Consider the following 15,440-nt stretch of genomic DNA (forward strand, 5'->3'; position numbering starts at 1 on the left):
ACACCATCAAACTAAGACATATGTTCAAAAAACACTAACCAAGTACATGTTTTGTTCAAAAAACACAATCTCTATGGTTTTGGGTAACTTACATATTTAGTCCCTAACTTTTTTTTCTTAACTCGGACGATCCCTTTAGTTTAAATTTGCTTCGACTTTGGACCCTGATCGAGTTAAAAAACTACTATACCCTTATTACTTTCATTTAACATTATTTATATTATTTATTAATTGTTTATACAATTTATGTTATTATTTATTATAAATATATCAATTGTATAAATAATTACAAGTAATAAAAATGAATGTTAAATGAAACTAATAAGGGTATATTAGTCTTTTAACTCGATCATGGTCCGAAGGAAAAATAAATATAAACATTACGGACTGTTCGAGTTAAGAAAAAAAAAGTTAGGGGCTAAACATGTAAGTTACCCCAAACCATAAAGATGGTGTTTTTTGAACAGAATATGTACTTCGTTGGTATTTTTTGGACATATGTCTTAATTTGATGGTGTTTTTTGAACATGTAATACTTAAATGGTGTTTTTTTAACAAATTTAAAACTTCAATGGTCTTTTAAATTATTATCCCTAAATAAAAATAAAGAAACAAAACACAACTTCTAATTTGTTCTTTGTTCTTGCTGTGTATCTGAAAAAAAAAATCAAGACATCCTTCTTCTTTTCTTCTCTCTTTTGCTCGAAAAAAAAAATTCACAAGTTTTTTTTTTTTCTTCCTGGTTCGATCGAAGGAGGAGGCTATTGGGATGTTTTGGGTTCGAATGAGGGTGGTATAAGGGAGGTCTCCGCAGTAGGTGTTTCCCTTTTTTTTTATTGTAGGGATAAAGGAAGGAGATGATGAATAGTGCAATGACGATGGCTTCAATCGTAAGCAGCAGTGGTGATCTTTATTTTCTTCTTTCTCTTCGATGGCTTCAATCTTGCTTAAGCCACTTGCCCAAAGAACCAGATCTGTTTGCTTCTAAAATGGCAGTTGCGTAGATCCGGGTCGAATTCGGGTAAAAGAGAACCCGTCTGGTTAAGATTTAGACGCTCGAGGGGACTTTGATCGGTAGAATAGAAGTGGTGGACGGATGTACAAATTGGAGGCGATGATTCCTGCTTAGAGGAGGCAATCGAAGGCTGCAGTTATGAGACGGATGATAGCACCGGAGAATTGAATCCAGGGGCGATGGAGAACAGTGGTTCCGTCGGATTCAGGGGAGATGGACATGGGTTGAAGGTAAGCCCATGCCGCATGTCTCACAACGTGATTCTTTATCGACATTTCATAACCCGAATGGACGGTGGAGCAGGAAGCTTTAGGGGATTACGTGGGTTTCCCTTTTTTTATAATACCCTTATTTTTATTTACGATTCTACCATTCCGTAGAGCTACAATAAATTCCACGGAGCCCTCAGAGCTTATTGTTGCAGAATCCATGTCTATATCCGAAAATCCAATTGTTCGTGTCCATATTTTAAAATTCAATCTTAAAAAATGTCTACAACCGCTATTTTTCCATAGAAAAATCGTGTTGGGATTTGGTCGCGCAACACCATCTTTGTCAGGGGTCAACACTCAACACCGTCTTTGTCACGGGTGCTAATTATTGTAGCTATCCCATTTGGTAGCTTAGAGTTTTAGTAGGATGTGATGTATAGGGCTTGAGGCTACGAGCCCATAATCTCTACCCTTCACTTGTTTACCTTGTGTGTGTGCTTAATTTTATAATGCATGTTGTAGTATTATAGGTTTAACCCACTACTTACGGTTAAATACCAATTGGCCCCTAAACGGATTGACAATTTTACCCCTGACCAATTCCAAGAGCATTTTATTATCATTCTTCATTCTTCAGTTAGTGGCATCAAGGAAATAGTTGTGTTTCCTCCAAATCTTGCAAGTATAACAAAATCAAATCATCCAACAAAATACGCATTACTAATTCGGAAAAGAAATCAACCAAAGCACCCCAAATATAAGAAGCTATATATTTAAAATTTTGGTTAAAAAAGTAGCATTTTATCAAGAATAATTTGGCATGCAATCAAAAAAAGAAAACACCCAAAGCACCCCAAAATATGATCATAATCCTACAATTAAAACAACCTTACTCTAAACACCACAAAAAAACATCCCTACACTAACCAAACCTCAACCCCATCTACTTTCACTCATTTCATTCACACTCATATATATACACAATTTACCCATTTTTACAGTCTAACCATATCCCTCATCGTTTCTTCCATAAGATCCTTAAAAATCTGACACTCAACCTCCTTCGCAACAACATCAATCTCCTCATTCGCCAATTCCATCCATGGCATTGACCGTAAATCTCTACTCACCATCGTGTCAAAAAAGTAAAAAGATTTGTCGACGTAAGCATGTAAATATTCACGTAACATCCCCCACACTTGGTCCAATAACGTGTCGCCATGTGGTGGTCTAATACCCGTACCTTTTCTACGAGCTAACACTATTGAGAGTACCTCGTTTAGTAAATCAAGTAATACCTTGTGATCTATCTTTCGTTGGTCGGATTCTGTTGAGGATAGTTTGTTGCTATTTACTATGTGTTTTTGCGATGATTCAACTTGCTCAAAAACCGTGTTGGTTATTGGTTTTGTAAATGTGTCCCATTTGGACAACGATTTATCAAATGAATTATGGTATAGACCGGATGCAACCAGTAAGTCTTGTATGTATGCTTCGTTTTCATCTTCAAGGTCTACAGTGTCGACCTCGTTATCATACGGTTGTTCTTCGATTTGAGACTCCTCGTATACTCGACCCTTCCCAAGTTCATTCAATTGTTTCCGTAGCTCTGTTAGTTAACAAACAACTTTATTGTTAGATATTCCCAAAACCCTAACGAAATAGAATGACTAATAAATGGAATAGACAGTGTAATGGAAAATAGTCAAATACCATTTAAATTGGAGCTGATGTCTCTAAAAGCTTGAGGCATATCATTGTCATCTAATGGAGTTGTGGTCGGACTCGCACAATATCTAAAGTACTCCTCATGGATGCTGCTACACACGGACGCCGGACTAGGTGGAACCTCAGTCGAGTTTTCCTAAAATCGAAATATATAAATTCGTTAACAAAAAAGGAGAATCTTGGAATATTTAATAAAATAAATAAATAAATGAATAATAATTCTCACGGGTCTATCGGGAAAGTTCATCATAACCGTTGGTCCATTCATAATATCTTTCACAAAACTCCGATCATTTTCACGAAACTGATCATTAGCTGAATGTATCTTTCTAATTCTCCCAAATAATCTTGCCCTTAGAGACAAATTGTATTTCAAATTTGTCACTTTTTCCTTCAAATTGAATCGATCTTTCCTTTCTTTTTTCACTAATAACTTTTCGTTACCTTCATGTTTCCTTCGAATATGAGCACCAGTTACCACGTGTCGATCTTCTAGAAGAAGCTTTCCAAACGACGTTCCCGATGATACAGGAGCAGATAAAGATCTAACAAGATTTACAGGAGAAGACAAAATCATATCATCATGGTCATCATCGGGCCCACACCTGAACGATTTACTTTGTATATCGTTTTCAGTTTCATCAATTGAATGTGAATGTGACGATGACGATTCTCTTTTTAAAACATTCCTTAATCTCTCCGACAAATGTTTCCTCGTATCTCTGCTAATGAACTCAGGAGAATTCGTTTGATAAGATCTTGTTGATTCGGATCGAAGCAAATTAGTTCCGAGGTCTTTCGTTACGCTTTCTCTCACTTGTTTTGCGATTCGTTGCGCGATTTGTTTTGGATCCGACAGCCGCTCACTGTACGGCGTTTCGATTCCGCCGCCTCTTTTGACGCTTTTACCTTGTAACTCCAGTTTTAACCGTTCCTTCACTTCTTCTAGAAAATCTTCGATTTTATTTCTATCTTCAGAAGCATGTGAAGAAGAAGTCGCCCATGGCTCTTCGGAGTTACTAACGTTGTCAAAACCAGGTCTCAGGATTACAATCTTCGTCGGCGCTGAATACTGGTCGAAATCTTCGCTTAATGTTTCTCTTCTTTTAAAAAACGATCGTTTTTCATCTGATTTCAAAGAACGAGACTTTCGTAAATCTTCGTGTGTTTCGACTGGATTTGCGTAAAGAGCCATTTTTTGTTTGTTGAGATTCTGTTGAGCGATGAACTGGTCAGAAACGGCGACGTTTTCAACTATCTTTGAACATTCTTTAAACCTTGCGGTCTGCCATGCCTCGAATTCCTTTTTAAACTTTTGTAGTTCTTCCTCTTGAGGATGCTCACGTGGCATGGGTTTCTTTGATGACGTGTTGACACTCCATTCGTCAGAATCAGTCTCTTCGTTTAAATGAAATGAATCCAGATTCATCTGTTTGATAGATTTTGAGGAAACAGTAGAGCTAGCTGAGCTACTTCTCGTGAGTTTTTCTTTATAAAAATCGTTCACTGGTTTTGTATCGATTGGCATTGTATCCACCCCCATTAATCTAGCCACAATGCTTGGGGCGTTTCCTCTGCTCTTGGGCTTTTTCGTCATTTCATCACTTATTAACTTCTTCATTGGAGCTTCAGCTGGAAAATAGCCAGTTTCATACCAGTCATGTGTCCCTTGATGCTTATTATGCTGAAAAATTATAAAGTTAAAATAAATGAAAATTTTAGATACATATATATACACAAAAATCTTACCACTCCATCATCTTGTTGTGTGTAGTAGCTCTTGTAAGTTCCAACAGGAAGGTCTAAACTGTTGCGTGGGGCCTCTAAACCTGAAAGGCATCAATTACAATATCACTTGAAGTGTTTGGTTCTTTCTTTCTTCTTTCATTTTAAGGTATTGAAAACTACGCCTTAAGTTATTGGAAGTTTTTGAATATGGAGGCACGTGGTTTTTCTTCGGTTTTGGAGTTTTACGTGATGAAAAAAATGGGTTGTGTATGATTTTAATGTTAGTAATGGTTACCATGAACATTTCTCTTTTGTGTACCAATTTTTCTAGCCATGGTTCCTTGTTTTAAATCAACTAAGTGGAAGAATCCTCCCATATACAGGTAGTGTCGCCACCAAGAAACGTGAATGTGCTCAAGGGGAAAAGTTCATTTCACAGCCTGTAAAGCCATAAATAAGATAATTTAATATATCGAAACCTAATAGCCTTGAAATCTAAGAAACAAATAAAAGAATACAGAGGAAACACCAAAGAACACACGGAATATTTATCTTACATGTGAGTGGGGCTTTATTCAGCTAGAACCTGGAAATTTCAGAGTTCTTTGAATTTATTAAACTTGCATCAAAATCTTTGCATATAAATACCCAAAAAAAAAAATGAAGATGTGGGTCTAAGCAATTTAAAAAAAAAAAAAAAAAAAAAAATCCTCTTTCTGAATTGTTTATGTGGTGACACATTTTCTTACAAACACATTTATCTGGCAAGTGAAGTGCATTATAATTAAGCACAGCCTGGGCCTACCTGTTACATGTTGTAATCTACTTTCAGTCAAATATCACATTATCTTGTTAAAATCATAACCAGAAAAAGCTACTATTTCAATTCTTATTTTCTTTTTATCTAGTTACATGATTAAATCACACAATGCAATGAAACAATAGTAAAAATCCAAATAGGAGTCTCAAAGAGAAATTTACATCAGGTAATAACTAATAACTGCTCTCTTTTTTTAAACTGTATTCAACATTCTATCGCTTTTATAGAAAAATAACTGCTTCATCCCAAAATAACTGCAAAAAAATCGTTTCTCCTATTTTATCTATACGCAAAGATGTTCCTTTTTAGTAATCAGATTTCAATCATCTAATTAATCAGATTTCAGCTCACAAATGGATAAAGGTCAAACACATAATTCAACTACCCAAAACAATTTCAATTGAACAAAAATCCACAATTATTAGCAGAATGAACTTGATGAAACCGAGTTAATCGATGGCAGATATATACACAACATTTGACAATATATGCTTCATTTGATGAAATCATCACAGATAATCACAATTCAACAAACTCGAGAAACAATCATGAATCCGATGTCATGATTGCAGGGAAATCTATGTATAAGAATAAAGGAAAGTCATCGGAATTATGAATTACCGTTGTTGTTCTTCTCATGATCAAGTAAATCATCAGCATCCAGAAATTCCTTCAGATCCGAACCAGAAAATCGAACTTGTAATAATCATCATCATCATTTAATTCAGCGCATTGAAGAATTTGTTGGAAGAGTGGGAGAGAGAAGAAAGTACAAGTTATTGAGAGAAGCAGCGTAGCAGGGAATCTAAACCGGGAAATAATTATGGCGAGATGAGGAAAAAGTTGTGCTGCTTGGCCTTTTAGCATGAGACTTCCCACGACCCAAAAGCTCTACATCGTGTTGTCTTTATTATTTCTTAATTATCGAATACGGCTATCATCATAACCGTTTGATTTATCAAATTATTAAAAGGCATAATAAATTACAATTTTATATCAAATAACACTTATGTTTATCATTTAATTCAAGGACAATTCATTAAAAAAAGGATACATATTGCTTAATTTTGCAACCTCCTATCTGCTCTTGCGGGAGTAAAATTTCGGTAGAAGGTTCATATGATTCGGATACTAGTATATCCAAAATATTATTAGTGTTTTATGATTGACCGATCCTAGCATATCTAAAATATTATTAGTGTTTCATGACCAATCCTAACATATCCAAAATATTATTAATGTTTCATGATTGACTCCCCACGTAGGCTTTGGAAAAAATTGACATGGACTGCTCATTTGATAATTTATATATATTTTTTTTAAAAATTAAATACTTTACAGGTTATATTATACTAGGTTTTATCGGTTTTTATGTTTTGGAAAAATTGAAAAACTACAAACAAGTAGTCTCCAAGTGTAACTTTGTTCACTTATTTTATGTTCATAGAGGATTTATAATTTTTTATATTTTGTACACATTTGATCCTTAGGCCAGACGGAGTCGATAGCAGGGAGACTGCGGGATCGTTTCCCGCACAAAGAAACACCGCACTGTGGGTGCGGGAAAGGGAATGCGGGAGAGAGTCCCGCTCTCTCTCTCTCTCTCTTGAAACGATTGACTGCTTTTTTTTCTTTTTTTATTCCAAACAACTATATATATATATATATATATATATATATATATATATATATATATATATATATATATATATATATATATGTATTTTTTCTTTTTCTTTTCCTTTTCTTAACCTATAAATACTACAACATTCTACCATTTTTTTTTACCCATAGTCTATATTTCTCTCCAAAAAATATTATTCAAAATGTCATCATCTTCATCATCCGATTCGACGGTTGTAGAGGAGGCTAAATTTATCGATTCCGTCATGACGAAAACGGTTGCATACTATCAAAACCGACTAGGCGAAACATCACGTGCACGACCTAAGCTAAGAAAGCCGCCGTTGCGTAGAAATCATGAAGCCGGACATGATCGCCTTATAGAAGATTATTTTGCAGATGACGCCATCTACGCTGTAAAGTTTCGACGTCGGTTCCGGATGAGGAATGAACTATTCTTACGTATTGTTGGCGATTTGGAAGGCCGCTTTCCATATTTCCAATGGAAAATGGATGCAAGGCGGAAAAAAAGTTTCTCTCCCATTCAAAAATGCACGACTGCAATTCGTCAGCTAGCTTACGGCATGGGCACAGACAAATGGGACGAGTATTTTAGGATGTCAGAGCGTACCATGCGGGAGTGTGTGTACTAGTTCTGCAAAGCGATCTGTGTGGTTTATGGGCAACGATATTTGCGCAAACCAACTATCGACAATATCCACCAATTGTACACGGTGCATGAAGGCAAACATGGATTCCCTGGAATGCTAGGTAGTATCGATTGCATGCATTGGAGTTGGTCATTATAACCCAACGCATGACGGGGTCAGTACATGAGAGGCGACCACAAAGAATCGACGATCATTCTATAGGCTATCGCATCACATGATCTTTGGATATGGCATGCGTTCTTTGGTCCAGCAGGTGCAAACAATGACATCAATGTGATAGACAATTCGCCGGAATTCAACGATATCTACCTTGGAAAGTCGCACGATGTACCTTTTTGAAGCAAATGGGGTAGCATATAAGCATGGATACTATCTTACTGACGGTATATATCCTCCCTTGTCTGTTTTTATGAAATCGTTTATATGTTCTAACGACCAAAAAAGAAAAAAGTTTAAAGAGGCGCAAGAGTCAGCTAGGAAGGATGTGGAGCGAACATTTGGTGTACTTAAGAGACGTTGGCTGTTGAGAGAAAAATTTGGAGACACACTTGAACAAATGTTAGAACAAGTATATTGCGGAATAGTTAATCTCAAAGGATCTAAAAGCTCAACAATAATATAGTTAGATTGTTAGATGGTTAGTTGCGGAAAGTAAAGAAATATAAATGACAACAATTGTTATATCAAGAATACACTTAAACTGATTCATAACAAGGAATGCATTCACTCTGAGTTAGTAAGGAAGATCAAGTTTAGTGATTAATTCTAGAAGACTTGCTCCGAAGAGAGGTTATGTTTCAGTAGCAGTTTAGAGTGTGAAGAGTAGTAAGATAGAGAAGTGAAGAAGATAACTTGGAGAAAGACATTCAGAATAATTCACAAGTCATCGAGAGAAATAGTTGAGGAAGAAATTCTGTGTATTAAGAAGTTAAGAGTTGTAGTAGTGCTGTTCACACTGAATACATTAGAAAGAGTCTCTATTTATAGAGTCTCAGAAATAAACAACTACTCTATAAGCAGCCGTGCAAGGCATGCTGGATAATAGGGTACATTACAAAAGATAAGTAAAGGAAATAACAAAGACTGCGGATGTAACGACCCAATTTTCACGTCCAAAATTTTCGTTATAAAACATTACATGAAAGCATTAATAGTTAAAACGTTGTTGATTAAACCATTTCACATCGAAAAACCAAATTGAAAACCACAACATTCGATCAATCAAATATCAGAGTATCAATCCCAGAATAAACTCGTAACTGCGGAAACAAGAGAGTGTATATGTGTGACATGCTGCTACCGCGCCGGCTCCTTTCCCTTAGCTGAGGAGGTACATGAAACAACAACTGAAAACGTAAGCACAAAGCTTAGTGAGTTCCCCCAACCTACCACATACCATGCAATCACATAACACAAATATTGCCAGGCTATTTTGGGGTGCCTGACTACCCGGTACAGCCATTCTAGGGCGCCGACTACCCGTGCGGCCATTCTGGGGTGCCGTCCTACCCGTGTCAAGCCATTCTGGGGTGCTGACTACCCGTCGGTCCTGACAACCGATCCTCGGGGACTAGTCCCCTCCTACTACCTCTATCGCATATAACATAACAAGCCAGCATGCAAACATATCATCATATACTGTCAGACAAATTCTGGGGTGTCTGCACTACCCTTCGGTCCTAACAACCGATCCTCGTTCTATCACATAAAAACAGGTCATGCTAGCACATAACATATCATGTAGTAGCAAACCAAGATGATATCACAAAGACAATCATCTAACGACAACTCCTACTGGTGGGCCGGCATTGTGGCCGTAGACCCACCGCTACTGGAAGGTAACTCACCTCGAAGTAGCTGCTGATCTGATCGGGAACTGACTGTCTACTGCTGCTGCTGCTGCTCCGGAAATCCTCCGGCTGCAATTCCCACAACATACTCAATCAAACACTGCTAACTGTCCTTTGGGTAAAATGACCATTTTACCCCTGATCATGCCCTAAGTCAAAGTCAGAGTCAACTTTCAGTTGACCCGACTCGCCAAGTTGGCTTTCCAACTCGCCGAGTCCCTACCCAAACAATTGTCATGAATCCCATTTCTACTCGTCGAGTTAGGCGACGACTCGACGAGTTCTCCTTCTAAACTGATATTCAAGTCCTTCATCCTACTCGCCGAGTTGTATGAACAACTCGTCGAGTTCATGTTCATCCGATGAGCACTTATGCTAAGACTCGCCGAGTTGTATGAACAGCTCGCCGAGTTCATCTTCATCCGAAGAACACTTATGCTGCGACTCGCCGAGTTGTATGAACAACTCGCCGAGTCTGTTCTTGATCTAAGGAGATTTCCTTGAACTCGCCGAGTTCCTCCATAGATGAGTTCAGCTTCCGAATCACTGAGTCACACCCCGTGACTCACTGCTCACTCGACACTACGAAAAGGGGACAAACTCGGAGACTCGCGAACAGACTCGCCGAGTCGTTGCCATGCACCCACTAAATACACATATTTGCTTGATTCCAGTCCATGCCATTCACAGATCTGGACTCCTAGAACACGAATCACACGTAAAGTTTCCAACTTTACGTGTAGATATTCACCAATACGGATTTTAGGGTTCAAAATGTACTTAAAATGGTAGATCCAAGGTCTTCAAGCAATGAGGGTCCATAAAGGCTACAGATCCGAGCCCTTAGAGCCCAAACATGCCTAGATCCGAAGTCCCTCAACACTATAAGCTCATTACACGAAGGTCAAGACTAGAAGAAGCCTTGAAATGGCTATCACAAGCTCTTAACGAGATAATAATGAAGGGATAGAAAGGGTTTCGAGTCCAATACCTCTAGAAGTTCTGAAATGGCACAAAGATTCTGGATCTTCTTCCTCTCCTCTTGATCTACCTTCTTCTTCTCTCCAAAACTTCAAAGAAATGCACCAAAATCACCCAAATTACCAAAAGAGGAGTTAGAGCTTCGAGAGGGAGTGTTCTGGACGCAATGGGGGCTGATATGAGGCACAAAACGTTGTTTAAATAGGGTGCAACCCCTGAAACTTAGGGTTTCATCCAACAGCGGTGACTCGCTGAGTCCGGAATATGGACTCGCCGAGTCGTCAACTTAAACATGTCCCGGGTCCCATCCTTACTCGGCGAGTCGGACCTATGACTCGCCGAGTCCAACGCTAAAAGAAGGAAAAATACTCAATAAGATTTACATACCAGGAACCAGGTCCTACAAATCTCCCCCACTTATTTTAGACTTCGTCCTCGAAGTCTGCTGCTCGATCCTGAAACAACTCGGGATAATGCTCCATCATCTCGTCTACCGGCTCCCAAGTCCATTCCGAACCCTTGCGGTGCTGCCATTGCACCTTCACAAGCTCCACCCTCTTGTTCCTCAAATCCTTCGACTTCCTGTCGAGGATTGCGACTGGGCGCTCAATGTAATTCAGGCTGTCATCAACCTGAATATCCTCCAAAGGCACTACTGCTGAATCGTCCACTAGGCATTTCCGCAGCTGGGAAACATGGAAAGTGCTGTGGATTTGGCTGAGTTCGACTGGCAGATCCAGTCTATACGCCATCTTGCCCACCCGGGCCATGACTCGGAATGGTCCGATGAACCTCGGACCTAACTTGCCTCGCTTCCTGAATCGAATGACGCCCTTCCAAGGCGACACCTTCAGGAGAACCATATCCCCGACTTGGAATTCCAAGTCGGATCGACGCTTGTCGGCATAACTTTTCTGCCGACTCTGAGCAGTCTGAAGCCTGCTCCGGACCTGCTGGATCCTCTCGGTCATCTTGAGCACCACTTCGGTGCTCCCCATGACTCTCTGGCCAACCTCACCCCAGCATATCGGGGTCCTGCACCTCCGACCGTACAACATCTCAAATGGGGGACGGTCAATACTCGCGTGGTAGCTGTTGTTGTAGGAGAACTCGGCCAGGGGAAGATAGGTATCCCAGCTACCACCGAAATCCAACACGCATGCCCGCAACATATCCTCCAAAGTCTGGATGGTCCGCTCGCTTTGACCATCCGTCTGCGGGTGAAAGGCGGTGCTAAAATGCAAACGAGTGCCCAACTCGTCATGAAATTTCTTCCAAAACTTGGAAGTAAAACATACATCCCTATCCGAGAAAACTGAAACTGGCACCCCGTGCCGCGCCACGATCTCCCTGATATAGATGTCGGCCAATTTCTCGGCCGATATGCTCTCCTGAATCGGGATAAAGTGAGCACTCTTGGTCAATCGATCCACGATGACCCAAATCGAATCCACTCCACGCGTGGTCCTGGGAAGTTTCGTGATAAAGTCCATCGTGATATCTTCCCATTTCCACAATGGAATATCCAACGGCTGCATCTTGCGATGCGGCCTCTGATGTTCGGCGTTGACCTTCCTACAGGTCAAGCAGCGCTCAACGTACCATGCCACATCCCGCTTCATGCAGGGCCACCAATAATCTAGACGAAGATCCCTATACATCTTCGTCGCCCCGAGATGAATAGAGAATCGGGACTTGTGCGCCTCCTCCATCAAAATCTGGCGCACGCCTCCGTGATACAGTACCCACACCCTACGGTGTAGTGTCAATAGTCCTCGGCTATCATAATCAAAGGAGAAAACCTGACCCACCACACGCTCGCTCTTCCGATGCTCCTCCTTGATAGCCTCCTGATGAGCCTCCCGAATTTGCTCCAATAGGGGAGTCACCACGGTCATTCTCATGCAAACGTCCCTGATCGGCGCTGCCTTGCGGCTAAGCGCATCGGCCACCACATTGGCCTTCCCCGGGTGGTAAAGGTTCTCGCAATCATAATCCTTCACCACATCTAACCACCAACTCATCTATCATTGTATCAAGTCAACCTTCATGAATTTCCGCATCTTGTAATTTTTAACTGCGGATGGTCTATCGTTAGACCAGATGTTTTCCACAGAGGAGCCATGCTTCGCATAAAAGCGATTGAGTCTTTCAAATTCCATAGGCAGTCTTTTGTGATCGGGGAGACTGCAGTCAAATGATTCAAAAACTACAAAATACTTGGCATTGGAAGAAATTGGAATATCCCAATAACCATCGGATGGAGGTCAGCATACGTGAGATGTGGAGTGTAGTCTTCATCTAGTAGCCTGTAGAGCGGATTGACCCTTGAGTTAATCAGCGACTCATCTATCATTGTATCAAATCCGCATTCTCTCCAAATGAGTTCAGCAAGCTTGGCCGCTTTCCAATCGTGTTTCCTTTGGGCTGTGGCAGGAGAGTCTGTGGACATATTTTCCTCAAGATTTTTGAGGTGAGGAGGAGTTTCAGGCCTATTGAGGATGTTGTTTTTAGGTGAAGAGTGAGGAGATGGAATATTTTGGGATGGTGGAGGTGAGGGCTGCGGTGTGGGAATTTTCTTTGTGGTGAAGGGAGGACTTTAATGGATGGGGTTATCTGAGTGGTGGACTTCTTCATCACTTCCCCCTCCTGAGGGATGCAACAGAGGTGCTTCCTCAAGCCATTGTTTAAGGCCATCCACTTTGGCAAAGACTTCTGCAAAGTGAACTTTCATTGTCTCGGCCAGCTGTGAGTTGTTTGGAGTGGAAGAGTTGAAGAGCAGCTTGTGTATATCCTTGGTAAGCTGGAGGATCTCAAAGCCATGGAAGTTAGAGGATAGGGATTTCTGCATCTTGTTGATTGTTTCATGAAGAACACAGATAGTGGACTCATAGGCAGTATGAGTCTCATCTATCACCCTTTGAGATAGAGAAGCTTGGTCCGCAATGGCTGTTTGTAGATCTTGTTTGATTGCGGTTACCTCAGTGATGAGGCGTTCCGCTGCAGCCATAAATTCTTGATGATCGGCCCTACGGTTGTTATCAAGAGATCGGATCCCCATTTCGACTTCGAGTGAGATGCGCTCAGCAGCCATACGATCTCTCGTCTCAAGTCTTGCAACTTGTTCAATTAAGGACTGCGGTCCTAGAATATCTTCAGATGGAGGTTGAGTGGGTTTAACCGCAACCAAAATCTGATCAACTTTGGCTTGGAGATTGAGGAATTCCTTTCTAGTGACAGCATCCTTCTTCTTCTTCTTCTTCTTCTTTTCCTTGGGCTTAGAAGTGGAATGTTGAGAACCGTTGGACTCTTCTTCTTCTTCGAACATCATAAGGTCGTCATCGGAAGGATTTGGTTTGTTGACCTCTTGGATGTCTTCATCATCAAAACCGAAGGTAGGTGCTGAGCTGAGTTCAATTGCTGCCTCTTCGTCTTGAGATAGATTGACTGTGGGAGGTGGAACAGGAGTTGAAGTAGGAGGAACCTTTGAAGTAGCTGCGGTTGCGACTATAGCTTGAGCTTTTAACAAGGTGTCTGCCATTTGATCCATCCAGGTTTGAACCTTTTGGATTGTGGCAGCAGTATGGGCATTGCTGATGGCATTTGCCTAGTACTTGGACACAGACATGATTTCTTGTTCCTTATGTTGTTGTTGTTTGACTTATTGCTCCTTGCGGGCTTGGAATTCTCTTTTAAAAGCAGCATATTTCTTGATTTTGGCATCAGTAGTTGGCTGATACCGACTCCAAGAGTCACTTGAATCTTTGTTGTCAATTCGTTGTGTTCGCACCAAGGTGTCCCTTGGGTTCACGGATCCTTGCACATTAGTGCTCACCGTGCCTAAACCACCTGAAAGAAATGGAAGCAGAGTAGGATTTCTTGGGCTTCCTTGGTCTCCTTGACCCGTGGTCAAGTCTGGCCTCAGCCCAGTTCTGGCATGGGCGAAAGAGATGCCCTGCGGATGGAGTGGTGTTTGAAGTGTTTGGGATACATGAAAAGGATGGAGTCTAACTCCTCAGAAGTAAAGGTATACAGCCGGGAAGCCCTGGAGACCTTAGGGCGATTTCCAGATTTATCTACTTGAGATAAAACTGGGGGGCTGTCTCCACGTTCAGATAATGAAGAGGATGAAACAATCTCACATGATGAGGTTGAGTGGTATTCGAGTGTTGTATTGAATGGATGTGCGGCCATCCCAAGGACTACCAGAGCCTGTTGAGAGGCTACTGTATCAGTCCGGTCACGCATTTGGCCAGTGGTTTCGGTTGTCTTCCTTTTCTTGAGGATAGCTATTGGTTGTCTATCTTCCTCAGAATCACTGCTCGATACAGTGGTGGGTTTGGTTTTTCGTTTCTTTGATGGTGCGGTTAGTTTTGGGGCTTTCTTCTTAGGTGTGCTAGTTTTCTTTTTGGATGCCACGGTTTTCCTCCGTTGAGAAAGGTTAGAAACTATAGTAGCAGAGGGGGCTGCGGTACCCTCAGGAAGAATGGTTGTAGAAGGAAGAGGTGGGGTAGAAGGGTATGGGATAATATCCTCTGTGGCCTCTATATGATCTGATACATCAACAGTCTCAAGACCAAGCAAGGTAAGAATATGAGTGGGGAGCCTGCGGATAGGTCCAAATAAAAATTGATCAGAAGAGGGATTGTACCTTTTGAGATCCTTAGTGACAAAGAAGTTGATGTCACTGCCCATGTTGATACCTGCGTCTGCATGTAGATCAGAAATGCACAAAGACCAGAATCGAGCAAAGGTGAGCTCGGTTGGGTTCTCCTTGGGGTGCTCTTGGGGTGCTCCTTGGGGTGCTCTTTG

At 40.8% G+C, this 15,440-nt stretch overlaps 2 protein-coding genes across 3 annotated transcripts; one reads left to right on the forward strand and one right to left on the reverse strand.

The window, feature by feature from the left end:
- Positions 1 to 1,983: 1,983 nt before the first annotated feature.
- On the reverse strand, positions 1,984 to 6,399 carry LOC111918858 (uncharacterized). Of its 2 annotated transcripts, XM_023914473.3 has the most exons (7): positions 6,125 to 6,399; positions 5,241 to 5,269; positions 4,979 to 5,123; positions 4,705 to 4,784; positions 3,182 to 4,639; positions 2,941 to 3,091; positions 1,984 to 2,836 (listed from the first exon to the last, which is right to left on the reverse strand). In XM_023914473.3, the coding sequence occupies exons 3-7, from the start codon at positions 5,058 to 5,060 to the stop codon at positions 2,223 to 2,225; spliced, it is 2,385 nt and encodes a 794-aa protein (XP_023770241.1). In that variant the 5' UTR covers positions 5,061 to 5,123; positions 5,241 to 5,269; positions 6,125 to 6,399; the 3' UTR covers positions 1,984 to 2,222. The 2 variants fall into 2 exon arrangements, with proteins under 2 accessions (XP_023770241.1, XP_023770240.1); XM_023914472.3 differs by lacking the exon at positions 5,241 to 5,269.
- A 930-nt stretch (positions 6,400 to 7,329) lies between these two features.
- LOC111918862 (uncharacterized) lies at positions 7,330 to 7,779 on the forward strand. The gene has a single exon (XM_023914481.1). The coding sequence runs from the start codon at positions 7,330 to 7,332 to the stop codon at positions 7,777 to 7,779; it is 450 nt and encodes a 149-aa protein (XP_023770249.1).
- Positions 7,780 to 15,440: the final 7,661 nt, after the last annotated feature.

The sequence above is a fragment of the Lactuca sativa genome, chromosome 3 (genome assembly GCF_002870075.4).
Source record: "Lactuca sativa cultivar Salinas chromosome 3, Lsat_Salinas_v11, whole genome shotgun sequence".
NCBI classification, from domain to species: Eukaryota; Viridiplantae; Streptophyta; class Magnoliopsida; order Asterales; family Asteraceae; genus Lactuca; species Lactuca sativa.